A 25,775-nucleotide genomic window follows, 5' to 3' on the forward strand; every position below is an offset into this window, starting at 1 on the left:
CCGCTCCGGTTCCGTTCGGGTCTTTAACAAAAATTTCAACGATATTTGACGTTGTTTTATTTTTTTAAATAAAAGAACACTTATTACGGCATAACTACAATAGTTAGACATATTAAGCTGTCGCGACACTTTTTGTAATTAATAATGTGTTCTACAAAGTCGTAGTACATTATTTTATTCTATCATGAATCGTTTTCGCAGGGCACGCGATGTAAAGAATATTTTAGGTAATTTTTTTACACCTTGGGTTACATTATTTGAGTTTTAGTAAAGATCCCTAATTTTTTTCCCTAATTTAAAAAAAAGATTATAGCCTATGTCACTTTTTTCAAATCGGTTCAGTAGTTTCGGAGCATATTCAATACAAACAAACAAACAAATCTTTCCTCTTTATAATATTATATATTATTCCTTTTTATAATATTAGTATAGATAGTATAGATATAGAAGTATAGATTAGTATAGATAGAGATATCGACAAATCGAGGCTGTAACATTTGAAGCTCGCGCTAGCTTCACTTTTCATTTGCGTAACGCTCCGCCTTCATTTTTCTCCTAAACGCCCAACAAACTTTTCTAATAATGTACCCAGTTAAAAGTGTCCCACCGCTAATTGCGATATAAATTTTGCGGGTTACTCTAAAAAACCTCACCGGGATGAGTTACGGGTTGAGATCGAGGGAGATTAAGAGGAGAAATGAGATTGAGATGAGGAAAAATGCGGAACTTCGCTTCGGTTTTATTTGAGCGACTTGAAAAAAGGAAGGTTCCGTTCGTGGCTCATGCGTTACGCGACACACTTGACCTTGACTCTGTAACTGATAACTTGGAACATCTAAGGTTTTTGAAACTCGATAATAATGTAATTAGAAGGAATGTAATGGAAACTTTATTTTTAAATTATTTGACACATCCCGACTATGGACGCATTGGAAGCATAATAATAATAATAAAATTTATTGCCTTTCACAGTAAATAAAATAAAATATAAATAAATGAAAAGAAAAAAAAAAGGCAAAAGGAGAGAGGTGGTTTTTTACTGGTGGCAGGGCCTCTTGTGAGTCCGCACGTGTAGGTACCACCTATAGGCCTATTTCTGCCGTGAAGCAGTAATGCGTTTCGGTTTGAAGGGTGGGGCAGCCGTTGTAACTATACTGAGACCTTAGAACTTATATCTCAAGGTGGGTGACGCATTTACGATGTAGATGTCTATGGGCTCCAGTAACCACTTAACACCAGGTGGGCTGTGAGCTCATCCAACTCTAAGCAATAAAAAAAAGGTGGCTTAGCTAATGCTGTTCAAAGTCCATAAATCGAACAGCCCTGATTTTCAGTCACCCCCATTCCCCTTTGGTTAAATTGCGGGAATCAAGGCTAGGTACGTGTGTACAGACTTAGATTTTAATGAAAAAACAAAAAAAAAACCCTCGAATTCGACTCTCAGGTTTTTCGATATGACACAGTCAACATCTGTACAGTCGTGCTATTTCGCTTGGAAATTCAACAAGTTCGTTAAATGATCTATATTAAATAGAACAGTGTTATCCTATACAAAGAAATCGGTAGGCAGCGGCTTGGCTCCGCCCCTGGCATTGCTGATGTCCATGGCCGACGATAAACTCTCACCATCAGGTAGGCCGTATGCTCATCTACCTACAAGGGCAATAAAAATAGAAAAATCTATTTAATATATAACTCGCGTTCCAAATTTAAAATTATATTCATAATTTCACATTCGTAAGAAAATATTCACCCATCCAAATACTGACCGCGCCTAACGTTGCTTGACCTTGATGAACATACTGTTTTCCTCACCCGATTTTATTTAAAACTATTGTCTTAGGTTCGACAAACTCTATCTAAAATCTTCATATAGATGATTGACTCGTAGAGCACCGTTTTCTGGTGATGATGCGTATTGTGTGTCCATACGTGCCGGCATTATATTCCTGCCTATTACTACCATGAGTATAACACAGCTGTTATAAGCTTTGAGACAGACCTCATACTTTAAAGGCGCGGCATTCGCGTTAGGTTTTCTATGGACTCCGGTGACGACTTAAGACCAGGTGAGCCGCGAGCTCTACTATCCATTTAGTAAAACGAAAAAATAAAAAGCACTGTTTTACATTATAGCATATATTTCATTGCCATTTAAGAAAAACCTAGAACTCACTTAAAGCATATCAAAAGCTTTCCGAACCTATTAACTTTAAAAGCCTCTCGCTCGTTAACCGGTCAAAAAAGGGAGTTGAAAAAAAAGAACCGGGTATCTCCTAAACGTTCTCGGCTCATATTTTTCCACCCTAGTTGGACACTTTTCATAATTACCGAGCGCCCCGCACCCCCCACCCCTTCGACTTGAAAAAAGTCATTAAGAACAGTTTCTAACAAGATGTCTTTTTAGTAATTAAAAAATGTGTTTCAGCAAATATGATTGGACTTTTAACTTTACGATCACGGATGGTAAAGCCAGCTACTAACCAAAATTAACATCACAATGATTTACTAGAGAATCAAATGTTATGTTTAAGTATTACGTTTGAAAAAAAACTTGTGCCTGCTTTTATTTCACATATTAAAATAAAGCTATTATCCGATTTCAATTATATTTAAAGATTGGGAAAACAACCAGTACTCTGTATTAATTATAAAACAAAAAAAAAGTCGATCTGTCAAATTTAAATAAGACGGTTCTAAATTCAAAATTGACATTGACCAACACGACACACGTTCCCGTCTCGACGTAAAAAGTACATACATTAAAAGAGGCCGCATCGCTTAAAATACTTTTGATATACTTTTACGAGAAAGAAAAAAAAAAAAGAAAAAAAAAAGTACCAACACATGTCTTGAACGTCAAAAGTCGTCTCATTTTTAAAAAGGGAACAATGTTTTGCTGCGTCAGTGTGAACTCTTATCAGTATTTCAATTGCGATTGGAATATCAACTTAATTTCGTTGGTATTAATGTCAATTTTCGTTTGCAGTGTAACCAGTGTATATTATCTTTTATTCGAGTAAAAGCACCCTACATCTGAATTTCAAATTGGGCTATCGTCCATTTTTGTTTGTGATTTTTTCGTAAAAGCGGTGCAATAATAAATCTCTTCGCAATAACTATAAATTCATTGCAGATCGACATGCAAATGTTGTAGTTTTTTTTTTTAAATGTACATTCGAATTTTGAATCGTGCCTTTTGTGTTTGGAACATCGGCCTCGTGGAGAAGATCCTAATGTTTTTTTTTTTCTTATTTTTATTTCTTGCGTGGGTGCCTCAAAATATGTAAACAAGGATATCTATTTAATCATGCAGTGTGTAGCAGTTTGTTTGTCATTCACGGTTAAAGTATGTAGTAGGCCCATGCCATATTCGCGCAAGTTGACTTCGAACTAGACCAAAATAAAACTACTAATACTTATTTTTCGTGCACTGATTTTTGTGTATGCAATTTCAATTTTTTTTTATTTTTTATATTTTGTTTAGATGGGTAAACGAGCTCACAGCCCACCTGGTATTAAGTGGTTACTGGAGGCCATAGACATCTACAACGTAAATGCCGCCACCCAGCTTGAGATATGAGTTCTAAGGTCTCAGTATAGTTACAACGGCTGCCCCGCCCTTCAAGTTTCGGTCTACTGCTTCACGGCAGAAATAGGCAGGGTGGTGGTACTCACAAGAGGCCCTTAAATAACGCTCATAAAAATAACTTAAAACACTAGCTATTTCTGACAAAATTATTCATTTTTAAAATGCTTAAGTTTTTTAAAAAAAACAAAACTATTTTAATTTATTAATGACATCGACTCCATCGAACTCTGTTTTGAAAAGATCAAGTACAAATCTTGTGTACGTTGCGATTTTTTTTTTTTTAAATTGTTGTTCCATCCGTCGTAACGCGATGGGCGTCGGTTGTATTTTTTTTTTAAATTTCAAACACCCACCTGTCTCTCTTCGATTGTAATATTAGTTTCTTCATATTTTAATATTTTTTTTTAATATAACCTAACTGACGCAACGTAATGTATCTATCATTAATAATCTTGATGATAAAATCATTTGAAAATTAAAATAAACCTATTGCGTTTAGGAACTTCTATGTTATCGAAATAACGAAATTAAATTTAAATTAATAATAAAAAATATATTACACTAAAATAGCTGACCCAGCAGACTTCGTAGTGCCTCAATCGATAAATAAAAGACCTAAGCTTTTGCATGAAATAAACTTAAAACAAACAAAAGGAATCCGTCCGACGGGGGACACATCAAAGGGAAAACAAAAAATTATTATTTTTATTTATTATAATTCCGAGCATTTTCATTCACTTATCTACCTTTTAAACCTTCTCTGGACTTCCACAAATAATTTGAGATCAAAATTAGCCAAATCGGTCCAGCCGTTCTCGAGTTTTAGCGAGACTAACGAACAGCAATTCATTTATATATATATAGATATAGATAATAGTTTTTTTAGATTAAACAGAATATTCCCATTTCAATTGCTTGTATACACAAATAATTTTGAGTATGTAACGCGAGCAGAGCATTAAAAATGTAAGTATTTAATGCATATATATACAAAATTATTTCTCCATAAAACGATTCGAAGTAACTGTCTCAGTAAAAGCAGATGCACCTCGAATGAAGGCATACGCTTCCTGGATCATACACCACCTTGTAAGCAGATGGTCACAGTTGCGATGAAGGCAAAAAGTAAAATTAAAACAAATTCTCATCGCTCGAGGCGTTTAATCGGAATACGAAATCTATTTGCGCTACGTTTCCTACCGATGAATATTCATAAGAGATAGAAAAAAAAAAAAACCTAGGCTTTACAATGGCGTTTCCTTTGCCGCCCATCGGCTGTGATATCGCGATAAAACATTTGCATTCACACCTTAGAGCTAGATTAAGTTGAAAAAGTTTGAACTCACCTTCAAAATAAATAGTTAACTTAATAAATACCCCTTTTAGAGCTCGCGCTGTAACGATTTTTATGACGATATCAAATTCACGCAAAAACTTAAGAAAATAATTTTAGGAAAATCAAATTTAATGTTTACCAAATTAAAAAAAAGAACGTAGAATCATTCAAAATTGAATTGAGAACGTCAATGAAAATGGCAACAACGCGACCCCTACTCTTGGAAGATAACAATACGCATTGAAACAGATGCCAACTCACTCGCTGAAGTGTCGACCAGCATTCCTCCAGCGTTCTCTCGCTGATGCTCTGTCCGGATCTCGCTTGTTGCTGTGAGACAAAACAAACGCGTCACGATCGACTTTCGAACGACTAACGAGCATTTAGTTACAATTTTAAATTTTGAAACTATATAGATTTAAATTAAGAACGTATTTGAACGTATCCTTTGTTCTTTTCATTTGAAATATTCACGTTATTATTCAAAAGGTAACAATCCTCTTTTAAAACTTAGTTTCCAAAAGGTTAAAAGCGATAATTTTTGTTATGTTTAAAAAAAATAAAAATAACCGAAGGTATTTTTGAATGTTAATTTTGAAAATAATTGAATTTCGGTAATCCAATTATTGTTTAAGTGAATTCAATTATAATTTTACGAGAGATGTTGTGTACCCTTTATGGTCATGCTCTTTTGATGTTTTTAATGTAATTATTTTTTTCCTACTTAGTCGCTGGTATCCTATGAGACTATTCCAGCTACGCTCGGCTTGGTAAGTGAGCTCAGCCTGAGAGGCTATGCTAATATTTGCCTAAGCAAGAGCAGTGCTTCATTGAATCTACTACCGGATCGGAATCGCGACCCACTAAGGAGATCCGGCAAAGAACTCCGTGCGTTCTGCCTGTTAGTTAAGTAGCACGTCAAATCCTTCGTCGCATTCGGCGAGTTAAATGTCAAACGTGACCATAATGGCGTAGGCCTTTTTGAAAATTTAGTACATTTAGTACATATGTAAAATTATACAATACATGGATGCTCTCTCTACAGTAAACGCTAGTCACAGTGAAGCTTCTATTAAAATCTACTGGATACATAAAAATACGTTCCATTAATTTGAAAAAAAATATGGAAATTTTTCATTCATTTGATTTTGTTTTATGAGCATTACTTGCAATCAAGAAGATCTTACGAGAAGTGGCGAAGTATATGAATTCTATATCTAGAATAAAGTCAAACAAGTTCTGCCTGCTTCTTTTTAATCTTCACGTAATAATTAAAGAGGTTAAATACTTTGTAAATTATAAACCGCCAACCATCCTATTATCTCAGTTCCAAAGAGTGAGAAATCAGAAAAGTTTTCTTAATTATTGAGATGTTAAGTCATTGATAGTAGTTTTAATACTCAGTTGACTTTAAAAAATAATGCTCAATTTCATTAACTTTCCCAAGTTGATGATTATGATCTCAGGCAACCGCTTACAGCGGGTAGGCTGCGATTTCGTTCGTCCATCAGCACAATAAAAAAATAATTATAAGCAGTGTCATACAAATGTTACATAAAGCTATTCTCAAATCTTTTTTATGTTCTACCAAAAAAAAACAGGCAGAATCCATTTTACTAAAAAAAAAGTTACGGTATTTTGAAAATAGAAAAAAGTTTTCGTTAGTTTCTCGTACGTCCAAAAAAGGTATTCCTTATTCAAATCTTTAGACGAATCAAATTAGAATCTTATTGAGAACCAGATTCTTTTTTTAAATTTGATACTACAATGCCACGATTAGTTTAAAAAAAATCTGGGATCGTTTTTCGACTATTTCCAAATGACCGTAACGGAAGCGAGAAGTGAAGTGATAGAATTGAAATAAAACAATAATTACATCGATATTCAGGCTATTGAGGAAATTTACCAAAGCGAACGGCAACATGGCGGCGCGGTCTCCGAGCGGCGCCCCGTCCGTCGTTGGCGACTGTTGTTGGGGCTGGACATACAAACACACAAACAAACTATTATTAGTATTATTTTTAAGCTAATTTATAACTAAATACCTCGTTTTTCTTTACCGAGTAAAATATAAGAGAATCCGTTTGAAGTCTGTGTTCTGGATATTGGAATGTAAGCGTCTTTATCACCGTAGCTCCACACCCTGGAAGCTCTGCTTCGTCACAAAGCATTTCCAGACGTTATTTGTGCGGTCGTATTTGTGAGCGACGGTGACTGTTCACCACCAGTGACGTCATCAGCTTTTATTAGATGCCACATTATCAATGACACAGTGTATTTGTCCTTCTTTCCGTTGATAGTGTTAGGACATAGGCCACGTTTTATCCCAAACATACAATTCATAGCCAGCGGAAATTACACTGACAGTTTCCTTAAACACGCGGGTAAACTCGCAAGTATCAGCTAGTACTTTATTAATCGGTACCCGCCTCAAGCATTGACCCGTTTTAGATATTCATATAGGATATTTAAAAAAAAAGTAAAATAAATATATATGTAATTACCAGTGCGAACGGAACAAGCGATCTCTCGCTCATTGTAGAATCAGCTGACGGCGACTGTTGCTGCTGACCGTGGACAGAGGCGGAGAAGCGTGCAAAAAAACGCAAGATTATTAAACACATATACATCGATTTCATTTCATGATTGTTTTACGAGCTCACAGGTCATTTAGTGATAAGCAGTGAAGTCATATTTATTGTATAACAGCAGCCCTCAAATAGAACCGTATCAGCTTAGTTAGAGAACCAAGCAGTATGATGGCAACTACCCATCTGGGTTTACAATAGAATTTAATTGTTTTTAATTCCACATAGTTTCTGCCTGTCTTGGAAGTCGTCCGTGAAAATATGTCAAGTACTTATTTCCTTAGATCAATTGGTAGCTTCTTTTTTTATTGCCCTTGTATATAGACGAGCATACGGCCCATGCTGATGGTGAGCGGCTACCGTCGCCCATGAACTTCAGCAATGCCTGGGGCAGAGCCAATCCGCTACCTAGCTAGCTGAGATTTAAACGCCGGTATGATCGCATCACTCGACACAAGTACGCTAAACATCCTATAGAACACAATGACTTGGTAACCATTGCGGGCAGATCAAGTTTTCTTTTCTTTTTTTTTTGCTTAGACGACTGGACGAACTCACGGTCAACCTGGTGCTAAGTCGTTACCGGAGCCCATAGACATCTGAAATGTAAGTGCCGCCCACCGCGGGACATGAGTTCGAAGGTCTCCGTTTTTACAGTAACAACGGCTGCCCGACCCTTCAAATCGAAACGCATTACTGCTTCACGGCAGAAATAGGCAGGCTAGTGGTAGCCGTGCGGACTCACATGACGTACTATCACGGGCGAAAAGTCGTTAATTTGGTATCTACGTAATCGTATTATAAAGGTTAAAATAGCGTTTTATCGACTCTGAGATTTATTATAAATGGACATTTAATCCTTCTAGAAAAAAGTGCTTAAATCTACAAGCCCCAACTAAGTTACGGTGGACTACACTGGTTTCCGTAAATAGGCATAAAGCTGTAGATTAGACATATGTATGTACATAGGTGCGCTTGGAATAATTCTTTGACAACAGAAAAAATATTTAAGAATTAATTGGGATTTTAATCATAAATTCTTCTAACGTACTTGAACTCGCAAAACAAACTCTCGAGAACGTAACAAAGAACATATTAATAAATCAAAACAAAATTTAACTAGGCGTTACGAGAGAGTGAAAAAAAAACCACAAAACTGCAACATAGCTTTCGAACCGTTAAATTCGCCATCACGAAAAAAACAAATAATATTCCGAATGAATGAGAATTGAAACCGGGAAATAGAACCGGTTCGAAATTCAAACTTGACAATTTTAAAACAAAAAAATATGTTTGAAACGAGAACGGGATCCGCTGTAACGAACTGTCAACACCCCTCCGTGAAACAAAAGAGCGGTAGAAAAAAAAATTTATAAAAAATATTTGAAATCACAATTCCGCTTCCCCTAATCCTTGCCGTGGGAAATAGACAAATGCAAGGTGAGCGTATCCGAAACTAATTTAAAATGGAATGTTCTTTAACCGTTTTTTTTTGTTTTTGTTTTAAAACTTTCATTTGAATTACGAATCCAAAGGCAATCGTCGGCTTAGAATCCGATTTATAAAGTTTTCTACGCGCAAGGAGTTTTGACTATTCTTTACCATGTGATCATTAAAATTTACCATGATCGAGACTAAACAATTTTTTTGTCAAAGTAATCTTCCAAATAATAACATGTTATAAATAATGAGATGACGCTTAATCGTCTTGGCGCACTAAAATTTCGTCACAATAAAACTGTAATTCCTTCATTTAGATTATTCATAATAATCGGTAATAACAAAACGGTTATATAACAGCCTAATCGAAAACGGAACGTGTAATAAAAGTTCGAAATTTAAGGGAAAGGTAATCGAACCCGTTAATAAGACATATGGCCAAAACAAACATTTGTCGCATTAAAAAACAAACCGAAGACAAGTTGATCATAGCCTAATATCCGTATAATAGAATTATCACAGATTATTGTAATTTAAATATTCGTTTTTCGAAACCGGATGCGAGCCGAGGACAAAAACGATTTAATAACAAGTCTCAAGCAGCGGCCCCGCAACCCTTTCCTTGGTTCATCAAAAGACGCGCAATATGTTGCCCGACGTGTATCTTTTTTTTTAAGGAAGAAGGGATCATTTGAATTTCGAACGTGTTCTGTGAGACCTTTTTTGATTTTTCTGAGGTCAGTTCGACGAATATCTTACAGTCGAACAGACGTTCGATTTTTATTTGAATCACAAACATTTCCGAGGAGTTTAATAGTGATTGGCGCGTTTAATTGTGACGTCATAATTTTTTTTGTTTCTACAAATTTTGATGCCTATTTATATGTCCGATTTTTTAAGTATTGAGGAAAACGTTAGCAGACCTAAAGTTAAAATTCAGGTAAGTTTGAAACTCTTCCGCGCGTCTTTTCGCCGACGGAACAAGAAAAACTCGTAAAGAAAATTATAAGCTTCGTCGGGATTCAATTAACACTTTTCACCAATTACAAGTTGCGTTCGTTAATTGAATAATATCGTAACAATATGATTATGTGATATAATCTAAAATTTTTTTATTCCTATTTTATTGTAGTTTTTTGCTAACTATATTTTTAACATATTTCTAGATTTAGAACAAATTTGTAGGACAAAAATTGCGCGTTTTTTTTTTGCAAATAAATTAAACACTCACCTGTATTTCATTGACTAATTTTTCAGTGATCATCTTGTGATCTGGAGTGGCGGGCGGCTGTGGGGTCGGTGGCGCCGGGCCTGGCTGGTTGTGGGCCTCCATGGGTTCGTGAGGGGAGGCTGGCCGGCTGCGACTCCAGAAGTCTTGCATCTTGAAGCGCTGCGGCTCAGGCGGCTGCAGGGTCGGGATGTGGAGAGACAGCGGCGCGGCTCTGAGGTCCAGCGCGCTGCCAGCCGCGGCCGCCTCGCCACTAGCTTCGGCTGCTGTCATCTTGAACGAGTTCTGCAACCAGCTGGCGACGAAGCTGTCCTCCTCCTTGGGAGGCTCCAGCAGGCGACCGTACGGCGGCGCAGGGCTCGGCTCAAAGGCGCCCTCGCCGCCGACCTGTTCGCCTTCCTCCGCTATTTTCGGTACTTTGGCCTCCCTCGGTGAACCCTCCTCTACCGCTTCCGTCTTCCGATACTCATGGAGGTCCCTGTACCTCTCCTGCAGCGCTAGGGATATGTTCTCATTGAAGTATTTCAACATTAATTCCAGTTTCGGACGTATGGTCACGACGAGGACATGCGATCTCTCGCGGTATCACTGCTGCGGCCCGGTGTCTCCGCGGACCTGCAAACAACGTGCGGCCTGTAACTTCGGAACGTTCGCGCGCGGTTCGAAAACTTTTTTTTTTTTCAAAGAGTTCGCGTCACGTCACCCCCGGAAAAGCGAAGGTCAGGCCGAGGAAAGCGGAAGCGAGACCTCCTTGAGACGCGGGCGGGCGACGACTAACTTCTTGGTGGAAAACTTGAGCGTCGCGACGCTTTCTTGCGGGGTGGGGCGGACGCGCGCGCCTGCCGAAGACGCCGGTCCAACTAGCAAGACGCGGCGCCGCCCCCGCCGCCTTAGACGCGGCCAAGAACATCCCCACCGGCGCCGGGCGCACGCGCCCCGCGTTTTTTCCGCGGAAAAATGCGTCCGGTCAAGGAAAAGACGGCGCGGCCGGCGACCGACGGAGCCCGTGTGCGGCGCCCCGGCCCCCGCGCCCCGCCGGACACTCGGACTCGATTTCCCCAAAAACGCATCGCGGACCGCTCGGACCACGGCCGACATAACAACTATTAAAAGGGCGCTAAGGACGCCGCAGGGTGTTCGCCCCTCTCGCTCGACCGACCCCGTTTCCATCCTTCCCCTGCACGCCGAAGCGGGACGGATAGCTCTCCCCGTTTTTTTCTAAGCCGCTATTAGTAAGGGAGGAAATGAAAAAGAATCCGTTTCTTTGTGATTTTTTCTTAATGACATTCGTCTCGCTCGCACTCGCACGTTACGTATAGCTCTGTTTCGCGTGAAGTTTTTTTTCGGATTTCTTTTCGTGACGCCTCTTGACTGATTGGGTTTTTTTTTTGTTACGTTCCAGGCGGGGCCTGGCTCGTGGGGCTAGCCAACGGTGTTAATGCTATTCAAGTTTTTCCTTTTTTACCTAAAATCGAGAAAACGTACGGGAAAATGTAAACTTTTTATTTCTACCGTCTCTTACACCGGCAGAACTTTAAATCGGACAAGGAACTTAAAAAAAACAATTAATGCTTATTTATAATATTATTTGAAGTATTTAATGTCCATTCGTTTTTGGTGCTTAAAAACATGTTTATGTTTTGAGTTTTTGAATAACTTATTGGCAGGGTTCGTATCGAAATTTGAGAGGTTCTCAGAAGTCTGTGAATATTTTCCGAGGAGGGAAACTGTTGTTTTGCTACCCCACGACAGATGGCGGACTAAGAGCCAAACCCTCAAACTGAATGACATTGAATTCTTGCAATTTCGAAAATATTGCATTTAGAAAATATGTTTTACGAAGAAAATTACTTACAATTAAATAGTATTTGTTGTTTTTACTATTACTGAAAACAAATTATTATTTTTTGAGACTTTATAGCGTGTTCGGTTTTATTTTAGTAAATCGAATCAGTTCTGGTATTACCTATAGTTTTTGTTATGTTTTTTACTTATAACATTATACATTAGTGATGGTACTTAGTTATTTTAATAGAAAAATTAACACACAAAAATTATACAAAATCAATATTTTTTAGTAATGTTTTTAGTTAAGTAATCTTTTGTCTGTTTAGCCGCACTCTTATTATAATTATATATATATAATAAAGAAATATTTATATTAAAAAACAATAAAAGATATCTCAATAAATGTTTTGATTAATTTTAGAATAAATGAAAATGTCCTTAGTTCAGTTATTCATATAACAGATGGCACTTGGCGACCGACCGTTCTAAAAAAATATTCGAATATCGTGCTTGCCAATGATTTTTGCCGTTCCTAGTTTTAATCAATAATTTTTTTTTTTCAAACTCGGAAGTCGTGGTGACATTATTACTGTCAAATGTCAAAGTATCTTAATGTCAAAGTATACTCGGCCAATTCCAAAGAGGTCCAGCGAAATAAGGATTATGAAGGACTTAGTTATTTTGAACGTATCGTTTTAAATTGATTTTTTTAACTCTTCAGCTATTGTTGATATGAAGATAGGGAAAGATGGAACAATGTAGTACTAATTCCGAATTAGTTTTATTATATTAAGTAACTTCAATAATGAACAGACATTGGCTTTATTGGAAAATCGACATTAAAAAAAACAGTATTGCTTTTATGCATGTAATCTTGGTTACTTTTTTTATTGCCTTTATAGGCAGACAAGCATACGGCCCACTTGATGGTAAGTGGCTACCGTCGCCCATGGACGTCGGCAATTCCAAGGGCAGAGCCAAACCGCTACCTTTAAGCATTCTCCACAAGCCACAATTATTAAGGTAAGATAATGAAATTGTGTAGTCATCGGTCTTTGAAGTTTGTGGAAATTTTCAAGTTAATCGGTTTTCGACAATTATCACAATTTTTTCAATAATAAGCTAATGTTACATAATTACTTAATTAGTATGTCTCATAGTTAAGTAATTTCTGCAACCAAAGTTAAAGGGTTAAAGGTGAGCTTGACTCTTCTGGGTGTACTTAGAAAAAATCGATTTTCCTGTCCGTATAGTAGGTACCTAACTTTAGTTAGTGTGTCGCTGAGTGAAGAAAGTTTGGGGATATATTGTAAATCCAGCCTTATAATCCGTATAGAAAAATATCGATTTATAATTTGGAAAATCGATCAGATTCATCAGCTACAAAATAGTTTGAATTCAAATGCTGCAGCAATAACATCTTGAAAATCGTGCCCGATCGACTCACGTCACGTTCGAACGTAAGAACCCCCCTTTCAAATCAGCCGTCTCAATTGAGACGAAAATTATTCTATAAATTCCCGACATACTTCAGACAATTTTTTATTGCTTAGATGTGTGGACGAGCTCACAGCCCACCTGCTGTTAAGTGATTACTGAAGCCCATAGACATCTACAACGTAAATGCGCCAGCCACCTTGAAATATAAGTTCTAAGGTCTCAGTATAGTTACAACGGCTGCCCCACCCTTCAACCGAAACGCATTACTGCTTCACGGCAGAAATAGGCAGGGTGTTAGTACCTACCCGTGCGGACTCACAAGAGGTCCTACCACCAGGTACTGTAGGTACCTATACAGTTTTTTTCAAATACTGATATTGTACTGTAGCTTATATAGCTGTTTTCCGTGGCTTCTATGTAAAAACAAATTTACGCTATTTCCACACTTGGCTCTCCGGGACCCACGCCTTTAAGTATCTACGGTGTACAAGAAGCCTTAAACAATTACTAACACTAGTGGTCCCTCAGTAATCGAAATTCGGCCATAATTAATTGGAATTGTAAGCTTGAACATTATCATGGTTCTATTGTCAAAGATCATACTTCGACATTTAATTACAGATTTCGCCAAGCCTACATACACTATAGACAGATAATATTAAAGACATACAATATTAATCTATTCTCAATTTGACCACAGACTTTAACAATAAACAAAAGAGTATATATGCGTGTCAAATACATGGTAGTATGGGTAATGTTTTTTCTACTGATTTAATGTATTTTCTATGCATAATTTGAAAAAAAATTAACATTCTGCACTCCTTCCTTATATTCTCTATAAGTGTGGGAAATTTCATACTCCTCCGTCCGGGCAATTTTCGTAAAAACAGGTACAAAGTTTTTGCTTCACGTATTAATATATAGATTCAAGATGACTTATCAAATAGTCATAGAGTTTAGTTAATGATTTAATAACACGTTTAGTACGAATGAAGCCACACCCATCTTGCTACTTAGACACAATTATAATTCCGAGGTCATGAAAGAATGTAATCACAATTAATGACACAAACGAATACAGTGTTATGTTATGCCCCTCACACTAGTACCTAAGTCATATATCAATTCTCATAAACACATAATGTACTCTAACTCTTAGTTCTTAAGTTCTAAATCATGTTACTATATAACATGCTTATTTCCTCATGTTACTAAATCATATGTATATTGTTTACTTTACATCAGATCTTCATTTGGAATTAGAACATTAGTTAATATTGTATTCCTTTCACATCGGTAAAATTCCGTCATTTACTAATTGTGTCCTTACGGATTCTAAATATGTTTACCAATACGGTTCATAGTCTAAATGACTCATTTACTAATTGTTTAGTAAATACTATTCATGTATAAATTCTCTTTCTCCTTGAAACCAAAGAGTTCGTCATCAATCTTCAAGCTCATAACATCGTAACTCTGTCCGTGTAACATCAGATTTTTGTAAAGGATAAATAAATTCAGTGTATATTAAAATAAAGTTTTTTTTAAAACTACAAAACCGCTCACCGCGTAACAAATTTGGCGCAGTCGGTAGGATTCCGCATAGAAATATCGCCAAGACGAAGTTTTAACGTGCATCACCGCATCGCGACGGAACTCACATCGCCAAGCAACAGCAGCAGCAGCAACTACGGGACACACATCGCCCAGCAGCAGCCAGCAACCGCAAGACGACGTGAATCAAGCACGGTAGCTGAAGGCTTTTGAAATAACTTCGCCGAACAGACGAGAGCCCACATGCAGAATCTAATTTTTATTGTACTGTGGTAAGTGGTTTTTATATGCTCTGAATTCATCCTTAATCCTTAATCTGTTACACATTCCTAAATCTCTTTCCTAAATCATATATATTGAACAAAATCTTAAATCAAATCTTAAATCTTTAATCATCTTAAATCATCATAAATCAAATCAAATTCGCGACTTTTGGTAGAATTTTTTCATTATTTCTTAAATTATACATTTTCTTAAATCAAGCCATTCAAAATGTTTAGCGCAGAAAACAAAAATATGGCTTTAGAAATTACGATTGCTACACTCTTACAATTAATACCAGAATTCAATACATCATCTCCTAGCCAAGTGTATCGATTCATCAGATCGTGCGACTCCGCGTTTAGTTTAGCTTCTGTTCAACAACAGATGGTTCTTTTAATATACGCGTTAAATAAAATCACAGGGCCAAGTTCATCAGACGTTCATGCCAAACAGTTTTCAACGTGGTCTGACTTAAAATGCTTCCTAATACAAAAGTTTTCTCAAACCAAAACGTTAGGACATCTTATGTTAGAACTACAATCTATGTTTCAACAATCAAAAGAAACTGTAACTGACTATTTTCTTCGCGTGAATCTTTGTCGAAGTAAAATAATAGAAAAACTGTGTATCGAATATAACGATAACACCCTAGAAGGACGTAAAATTACTGCTGAGGAAACAGCTCTCAATGTTTTTATTAACGGCTTAAACTCTGACATAGGCGTAATGCTTAGAACCAGAGATTTCAACAATCTAACTGACGCCGGAAATTTTGCTATACAGGAAGAGAAAATTCGAAATATGAACAGTGCTAGACAAAAACTTTTTAATATAAACCCTAGCACTATTCGATATCAAAATCATGGTCAATCCAGACATATTCGAACTCCACAACCAAACTCTGGCAACCATAATGTTTCAACTCCCTTAAAATCATGTAACTATTGCAAGAAGCCTGGTCATTTAATTCAAGAATGTCGTAAGAGACAATATAATCAAAGAAACAAACAAGATCCCAACAATTCAATTAAAATAAATAATTTAAACTCACAGGCGGCCGAACTCACGGGCAATGCTTCGGAAACCGCGAATATTTAAAGCCCAATACTAAATCAAACGACGTTCTAAACCAATTTAACAAACACAATGAGCAAAAAGCCTTAGACTATAAAAATCAAACTCAGGTCACAGAAAATAATGTTGTTAATTCAGTTCATCGGGAACAAACAGCTATTTTCACCCCTCAGTTCGAGAACAATAGCTCACATAGTTCAGCAGTCTATCGGAGACAACTTAGTGACGTTGCGACTCAAACTGAAGACAGTGACTTCGAGACCTTTGTAGACCCTAAAGCTTTTTCAACTCAAAAATCATCAGAACCTCTTGACAAAATCACAAAATCAAATTCTAAATCGAGTTCTAAACGAAAATCTAATTCTAATTCTAAATCAAAAACTAAATCTAACTCTAAATCAAAAACTAAATATAATTCTAAATCGAATCCTAAATCTAACGAAATCATTAATTTGAATTCACAGTCAAAATCGACTTCTAGCTCTGAAAAACAATCTAATATAGAAACTTACAAAATATCATCATTCAATGTACCACCAGAAAATCTACTTTATTGTAAGTTTCACATCGAAGGACAACCAGTAACCCTTCTTATCGACACAGGCGCTGCTATTTCTGTTATTAATAGAAACAAAATAGGTACAGCCCCTCTAGATGAATCGAACATCGTGTCTATTGTGGGAATATCTGGAACTAACTCTACCATTCGTAGTTTTGGTACAGCACAACTGTCCCTCGATAATCTATCAAAATTCAAATTTCACGTTGCTAACTTAAATATCAGTGTAGATGGTATTTTAGGTAACGATTTTATGAACAAATTCAATGCTACCATTTATGTTCAATCTAAGACCATGCGTCTTAAAGACAAAAATTACAAGTTAACAACTCTCGGTGATAAAGATGAGTCACCGTCCGATTGTAAACAAGTTCTAGGAAAGCGATCTGAAACTGTCATAGCTTGTTTTACAAAAGACATATGTAATGGTAATGCGTTCGTCGAGAAGCAATCCCTAGACAAAGAGTTGACCATACCGAATGCACTTATCTCAGTTTCCAATGGAAGATTCCTCATAACTTGTGTCAACTCAAGCGACCGTGATAAGACGATCACATCATTACCATTAGTAGAAACTAAATCGTTATCATTAATTAATAACTCAAATAATGCTAATTCACAAATAAACTTTACAAACTCATTAAATAATGGCGTCCACGATAAACGAGATAAAGTTCGTCAACTCGTGAGAACTGACCATCTAAATAACGAAGAACTAAAATCTCTAGACAAAATTATTTCAAAATTTTCAGATATCTTTTATTTAGAAGACGAACCTCTGTCTTTTAGTAACAATACAAAACATTCAATTCCTACTACTTCTGACATTCCGATTAATACCAAAACGTATAGGTTTCCTTTTGTTCATCAAAAAGAGGTAAAATCTCAAGTTGAAAAAATGCTAGACCAAAAAATTATTCAACCTAGTTCATCTCCATGGAGCAGCCCCATTTGGGTTGTCCCTAAAAAGTCTGACGCTTCTGGTAAACAGAAATGGCGTGTAGTTATAGACTACAGGAAATTAAACGAAATCACTATTGGAGATAGTTACCCTTTGCCAAACATCACCGATATCCTAGACAAGTTAGGTCATTCTATTTATTTTACTACCCTAGATTTAGCATCAGGTTTTCACCAAATTGAACTTGATGAAAAGGATATTCCTAAGACAGCATTCAGTACTCCTTATGGTCACTATGAATTTTTAAGAATGCCCTTTGGACTCAAAAATGCTCCAGCTACTTTCCAACGCGCTATGGATAGCGTTCTGTACGGATTGCAGGGAGAGCGTTGTTTCGTGTACTTAGATGATATAGTCGTTTTTGCTTCTAGTCTTCAGGAACATGAACAAAAACTAACTGAAGTCTTAGAGCGACTCCGTAAATATGGTCTCAAAATTCAACCCGACAAGTGTGAATTTATGCGCAAAGAAGTTGCCTATCTAGGTCACATCATCACAAATCAAGGCGTGAAACCAAATCCAGAAAAGGTTTCAGCAGTTAAAAACTTTCCTATTCCTAAATCGTGTAAAGATATAAAATCATTCTTAGGTCTCGCAGGATACTATCGTAGATTTATACCTAACTTTAGCAAAATCACTAAACCTTTAACGAGCTTACTCAAGAAAGATGTTCCATTTATATGGAGTAAAGATCAGCAGTCAGCATTCGATAAATGTAAAGAAATTTTAACCATGACTCCAATTCTTCAATATCCCGATTTCAACAAAGATTTCGTATTAACTACCGATGCATCGTTACATGCTATTGGTGCTATCCTCTCACAGGGAGATATTGGCAAAGATTTGCCAATCGCGTATGCCTCACGTACTTTAAATAAAGCCGAGTCTAATTATTCAACTATCGAAAGAGAGTTGCTTGCCATAGTGTGGGCAGTTAAGCATTTCAGACCTTATCTCTTCGGAAGAAGATTCAAAATCGTTACTGACCACAAACCTCTGACGTGGTTATTTTCAATCAAAGATCCAGGCAGTCGTCTCGTAAGATGGCGTCTCAAGCTCGAAGAATACGAGTACGAGATAGTTTATAAAGCAGGAAAAATGAATACTAATGCGGACGCTCTGTCTCGTCCAGCTATTATGAACTCTAACGTAATAGATTTAAGTCAAGATGATCAAGACGATTATCTACAAATAAATTTTGAACATTACAAATCCTTAGATCGTACCAATATAAATACTTCTTTTACTAAAATGTCTCCAGATCAATTGTTAGATGTTAAGCACAAAAATATATTTATTCCTATGTCATGTGAACCTCCTTCACAAAATAATCTATTTCATGAAGCTATCAGTTTATGTTCACAAACTGAATCATTTTTAGAAAATCAAAACTCTCTATACGAAGTATATTTGTTAAATTCAAATCATAATCAAAATTTATTCTTTACATGCACTAGACCCAGACACTTCGATCCATGGGATTCTGAAAGTTATTTTAAATCTCTTCTCTCATGTCTCCAAAAACATGAAATTGATACATTGTACGTTCCAGATCTTAAAAATGATAATACGTGTAAACTAGAAATCAACGAACAACTTTATATATCTTCATACATCGCTGAATCATATAATTGTAAAATTATAATTTGTGAAAATAAAATATCTTATCCTATGCCTGAAGAAATTCCTAATATTCTCAAAACCTATCACGATGAACCTCTATCAGGACATCGTGGAATCTTAGAAACAACCAGGAAAATTCGTGATGAATATTTCTGGAAAGGAATGACAAACGACATTAAAGAATACATAGAATCATGCGTCGTTTGCCAACGAAATAAAATTCAACGTAAGTCTTTTAAAGCACCTATGGTCATAACCTCTCAATCTACTGAACCATTTGAGCGTATATCAATGGATTTAGTCTCATACTCAGAAATTAGTGATAATAATAATAAATATGTCATAACGTTGCAAGACGATCTCACAAGATTTGTTCAAGCATATCCTATTCCTGACAAAGAAGCAGTCACTATTGCTAAACAAATCTTACATTTCTGCCAACACTTCGGTGTTCCAAAGCGTTTTCATTCGGACCAAGGTACCGAATTTACCAATAACGTTCTTAAACAACTAACAAAATTTCTCGGATGTAATCACACATTCAATACAGCATATCATCCTCAAACAAATGGCGCTCTCGAACGATTCCATGCGACTCTTCGAGATCATATACGCATGTATTGCAATCGTCGTCATAAAAATTGGGATCAAATCATTCCTCTCGCTATTTTATGTCATAATACCTCAGTTAACTCTTCCACGGGTTATACTCCTCATGAACTCTTATTTGGTTTTAAGCCTCGTCCATTCTACTCGCTAAAACCAATCTCTGATTACACAGCTTGCGATTATTTAAAAGACTTAAACGAACGTTTAAAGGTCTCTAGAGAAACTGCTTTACAAAATTTAGAAAAGATGAAAGAAAAAGCGAAAGAACGCTATGACAATCAAATTAAGAATTCTGTAGAATATAAAATAGGTTATAAAGTTATGCTAAAAGTTCCTAATCCTAACAATCTAGATTCTAAATGGGAAGGCCCATACGAAATAGTTCGTGTTGGCTTCAATGAAAATTTCCTAATTAAAAAGGGTGGAAAAACCCAATTAGTTCACTCAAATCGTCTTAGACCTTATCCTAATAACGATAATTCATCCTAAATTCTAATATTTCAAAATTCATTCATTTATGTTAAAATTATAGTCTACTATATTTCATATTCTATTTTTAAGTTAGAAATATTTCTTTACAGGATAGGCCAATCTACAGCCATCCAAGATACAAATACCTTTATACAAACCCTCTCAAATCCTTATATTAGTTTTATTATTTGTTCGATTTTTAAAATGTTTATATACCTCCTTATTTACAAAGTTTACAAATTTATTCAACATTCTATACAAAATCATTATAATCGAAATATTTTGCCTATTCCAGGGCAACCACTGGAATCCACGCAAGTTTAAATTTCATCAACCCTTTAACCTCGCAATCAGGTTTGTTCTTTAAAGATGAAGGAACATTATACCCATACGAAGAATCATGGAAATTAGTAATATATAAAGATCTTAAACCCCTATTCATATCTCACGAATCTCTTGTACGCCTTGCTAAAAACTTTGAAAGTGTATCCTCACAATATTCACGTCTTCCTCATGTACGGTCAACAAAATCATACCTTATTAGATTCTTCTACCTTATCAGCTTATGTTTACTCAAATCGCCTCGTATACATCTTAGAATTTCCCTTAGTTACAATCGATAATTTTAAATTATATCATATTTATTCAATCCCTGTACAACATCCTAATTCCTCATATCACTCCACCATCCTACCAGAGCATATATTCTTAGCCACTAATCAAAATCAAGAAAAGTATGTTTCTACAAGTTCGTTGGAAAACTGCAACAATTTCGCATCGAGACAACGGTTATGCAAAAATATGGTCGTCTATGAATCTACTTCAAGACCAATATGTGAACTTGAAGTCCTGCTAGCAAAATCAAAATCAATTCCTAAATCATGCACTGTCACATCATTTCCTGCGGAAATAGCAACGTTTCAGCAGTTAGAAAGTGATAAATGGCTCTACGTATTAAGCACAGAAACTCAATGTGTACTTCAATGTAATGGTGAAGTGTCGAACCACAAACTCTATGGATCAGGAATCATAACGCTGCCAGCATCTTGCAAGCTCCATACTGGCTACAGCACGCTCACAGCATTTAAATCATCAAATGAAAACATCACGTATCCAATCGTCACACCGGATATAACAACTGACGATTGTTTCCATGAATTAAAAAATGTTGAAATACCACATCTAATTCCAATTCCAATCAATGAGATCTCATTGGACTCGTTACAACAAATCAAGCACCATATTGACAAATATTCAGAGGAAATTAAGAAAATCAAAACACAAAATTTCATGAAGAAACATGAATCAAGTTTTTCATGGATCTATTTCTCGATTGGAATCACAATGCTAACATACATCTTATACAAAATCTTCAAGAATTTTCCATGCTCATTTGCAACCCGAAGAAGGTCAAATAGCGGATGTATCCAGATTTTTAACAATTGCTTTGATAATTCTTCAAGAAGAAGAAATACACAAATTTCAATTCCAATGACCAACATGGGTCATCCTACATCATGCATCTCCGAAGACGAAGATGACATCGAAAATCCAGAAAATCCTAATTCTCAAAGTTCGAGCACCAACGCTCAACCTTTGTTTTAAGGGGGGAGGTGTTATGTTATGCCCCTCACACTAGTACCTAAGTCATATATCAATTCTCATAAACACATAATGTACTCTAACTCTTAGTTCTTAAGTTCTAAATCATGTTACTATATAACATGCTTATTTCCTCATGTTACTAAATCATATGTATATTGTTTACTTTACATCAGATCTTCATTTGGAATTAGAACATTAGTTAATATTGTATTCCTTTCACATCGGTAAAATTCCGTCATTTACTAATTGTGTCCTTACGGATTCTAAATATGTTTACCAATACGGTTCATAGTCTAAATGACTCATTTACTAATTGTTTAGTAAATACTATTCATGTATAAATTCTCTTTCTCCTTGAAACCAAAGAGTTCGTCATCAATCTTCAAGCTCATAACATCGTAACTCTGTCCGTGTAACATCAGATTTTTGTAAAGGATAAATAAATTCAGTGTATATTAAAATAAAGTTTTTTTTAAAACTACAAAACCGCTCACCGCGTAACAACAGGAATTTGATTATTATTGTGAGCTTATAAAGCGCAAATTACTTTGATTTAAACAGATAATGTCAAGAAATCATTAATGCGCGTGTCACAGGGCAAGCGTGGCGATAGTTACGCGATGGAAAATAATAATGAAATATTTTTTGGGGTTTATCTGGACGACCCTGATATAGTAAAAATCGTAATATGATAAAACCTGTTTGCGGGAACCAACTTTTTTAATGTACAGAATTGTCTTCCCTGTTAAATAGAGAGAGAAGAAAACCTAGGTAATGAATGACCTTTGTCATTTTTAACTTAACCGACAATATATTGCAGTCCGTGAATCTTAAAAACTTTTCACGTGTTTTTTTGTGATTTATTTATTGCTTAGCTGGGTGGACGAGCTCACGGATGTTAAGTGGTTTCCGGAGCCCATAGATATCTACCTTAAGATATGAGTACTAAGGTCTCAATAGTTACAATAGAACATCTCACGCGCCCAAGTGCTGTTAAACTTAAAACGCCTAGCGGACGAAACATTATTTGGCTCCGGGCATGTGTGATTTTGACTAAAGTACATTTTGGTATGCGATATTGATACTCTGTCAAAGGCCCTAACCGTGTAAAGCTAAGAGATGATTCTTTAATATCGTATAGAATCGAATCGTATAGCTTTGAAGTGGAACTCCAGTGCAGCAAGGCATTGTTCTTGTAATGGTGGACAGGCGTGGCGTGTGGGTGTGACGTCACGGTGGCTAGACACGGGCCTACGAAAATCTGAACGTAGATGGCGCTGATTATCGTTTTTATTCTTTCCGAGATTTTCTTGTGCAAATTAGGTGATTTTAATTGTATTTTCTAGGTATCTATATAACGATATGGAGTTCTTTAGAATGAATAAACAATAAAAGAGTTAATTGCGTTTTCTGTTATATAATAAGAAATAAAATTTCAAGCCCTTAATCTCTATTTAAAGTTAATATCAAATATCAAAGATTATTAAAATAAACTATACAAAACTCAACTCCCTTTTTACTCAATTACAGACTTTACTCCATGACTGAATGACACTGAATAAAAATCCTTTTTAAAAACTAAATAGTTTTGAAATAATAAAGGTTTTTTCTTTACATCTATATGTATATTCATTTTGATTTGGGTCTTAGAGCATTGCATTTGAGTCGGTTGAGCTATAGTATTTTCTTTTTATTTTACTGGAATTGAGAATTAAAAATTGCGCACATAAAGAGAAGCCAGATCCATAGATCAATTTTGAAGAGCTGGAAAAATATTTAAAGATATATCTGCAAGGTACATCTGACACGTACGCAAGAATGAGTTCCTATGCACCTCAGAACAAAGACTCGCATCATGATGCTATTAATTGGACCACATTCTCACATCCGTCCACCGTTTATCGCGAAATCTTAATATTCCCATAGAAATAGGGTAGAGACAAAGACGTCCGCAAAAAATCTATAAAACCGGTTCAATAGAAATCATTTGTTTATCGAAGAACAAAAAAAGGTATCAAAAGTGTTTCTCGTCCGCCATTTGCATAATTCGGGAAGGGTCAAATGAGCTGTCATTGTTTTCTTTTATTTCTTCTTTATAATTGTTTTTTTTTTTTTTTAATGTACATTGTCAATTGCAACTAGTTGTGTACGTATACCGGTTTGCCTTTTGTGTTCAAACGAAATGTACGTTTTATCCGTTTTTTTTGTTCACAAATGTACGTTCCGCTCGTTCGTTCGTAAGTTAAGAGATCGGGTGTGAGAACAAAATTTGCCACAACATTATTAATAAATAGTTCTAATTTTAAATGAAACTAGTGGTCACGCAGTAGTCGACATTCGACTATAATTAATTGGAATTGTAAGTTTGTACACTATTATGATTGTATTTTATACTTCTGTAATCACAAATTTCGCCAAGACTACACTATAAAAATCTATCCTCAATTTGACAACAGACGTCAAGAACAAAAGTTTGACAATAAATAGTATGCATGCGTGTGTGCGTCAAATACATGGTATGTAGTGTGTGTAATGTTTTCTTTATTGATTTAATGTATCTTTTATGCATTATTTAAAAAAAATATTAGCATTGTGTACTTCTTCTCTATATTTTCTATAAGTGTGGAAAATTTCATACTCCTCCATCCGCGCAATTTTCGTAAAAAGGGATACAAAATTTTTTGCTTCACGTATTAATATATAGATATAATTGTCATGGTGCTCTGTTCGGTTTTTAGTCGACAACATAATTAAAATTCCTTTTACTATTTTATCTCGCGTTTGGTTTTTGTTATAAGATGTTATTACGGTCGTCGGAAAACAGACACAGCCCACTGAGTTTCTCGCCGGATCTTCTCAGTGGGTCGCGTTTCCGATCCGGTGGTTGATTCTGCGAAGCACTGCTAGGGCCAGTGTTAGCAACACTCCGATTTGAGCCCCGTGAGCTCACCTACGCGTCAAGGAGAAGCTGAAATAGCTATCAAGGCTATCAATATATGCAAAAAAAGTCATATATCTGCAATCTAATGCTTTATTATCTTTACTTTATTATTATCTTTACTTTATTATTATCTTTACTTTATTATTATCTTACTTTATTATGATTATTATTTAATACTTTATTATCTTTATTATTGGAATGATAACTTTTTTGTAACAAATATCTAAGTTAAGAGTTTTTAAGTTAATGGAAGATCTTCCACCGAACGGGTGCGACTGCTCAGGTGACCGACAGTCCTAATGTTGTTATTCAAAACTTGTATTAATGTCAACTTATACCACATATTGATATCAATAAAATCGATTTTTCGTAATTAATCAACGAACGAAACATATCGACGATGAATTATTAATTAATCACTAACCCGTAATTACAGTTGTGGTAGGTGAAGGCAAAATGAATGTCCTAAAAAAACAATTTAATTTTTACATATTTTTCGTTTAAACATCTACGACTCGGGAATTTTGTCTATAGTATTATAGTTATACTTATAATATTATAAAGAGGAAAGATTTGTTTGTTTGTTTGTATTGAATAGGCTCAGAAACTACTGAACCGATTTGAAAAATGTTTTCACTGTTTGGAAACTACACTATTCCCAAGTGATATAGGCTATAATCTTTTTTTAAAAAAATTGGG

The 25,775-nt window shown here is 35.7% G+C and overlaps 2 protein-coding genes and 1 long non-coding RNA gene across 11 annotated transcripts in view; 2 read left to right on the forward strand and 1 right to left on the reverse strand.

Moving 5' to 3' along the window:
• Window positions 1–25,775, reverse strand: part of LOC114239600 (uncharacterized) — a 159,609-nt gene that overhangs the window by 81,665 nt on the left and 52,169 nt on the right. For 4 of the 9 annotated variants that reach the window (XM_089739661.1, XM_089739662.1, XM_089739655.1 and 1 more), the window contains exons 2-5: window positions 10,188–10,799; window positions 7,433–7,495; window positions 6,805–6,906; window positions 5,166–5,258 (exon numbers count right to left, since the gene is read on the reverse strand). In XM_089739661.1, coding sequence (XP_089595787.1) covers window positions 5,166–5,258; window positions 6,805–6,906; window positions 7,433–7,495; window positions 10,188–10,715 — 786 coding nt within the window. In that variant the 5' untranslated portion in view covers window positions 10,716–10,799. Of the gene's footprint in view, window positions 1–5,165; window positions 5,259–6,804; window positions 6,907–7,432; window positions 7,496–10,187; window positions 11,152–25,775 lie in introns of those variants that run through there. The other 5 variants (XM_089739658.1, XM_028169886.2, XM_089739659.1 and 2 more) reach the window with 5 other exon arrangements.
• Window positions 14,500–22,600, forward strand: LOC149499461 (uncharacterized). Its single transcript, XR_016325688.1, has 2 exons — window positions 14,500–15,241; window positions 20,826–22,600. It is a non-coding gene; the product is annotated as an uncharacterized LOC149499461 (long non-coding RNA).
• Window positions 15,462–16,663, forward strand: LOC149499462 (uncharacterized). The gene has a single exon (XM_089739670.1). The coding sequence runs from the start codon at window positions 15,462–15,464 to the stop codon at window positions 16,329–16,331; it is 870 nt and encodes a 289-aa protein (XP_089595796.1). The 3' UTR covers window positions 16,332–16,663.

The sequence above is a fragment of the Bombyx mandarina genome, chromosome A1 (genome assembly GCF_030267445.1).
Source record: "Bombyx mandarina strain Sakado chromosome A1, ASM3026744v2".
Lineage (NCBI taxonomy): Eukaryota > Metazoa > Arthropoda > Insecta > Lepidoptera > Bombycidae > Bombyx > Bombyx mandarina.

Coding starts and splice junctions, on each gene's coding strand:
- LOC149499462 (XM_089739670.1), top strand. CDS start 15,462: ATGTTTAGCGCAGAAAACAAAAATATGGCTTTAGAAATTACGATTGCT.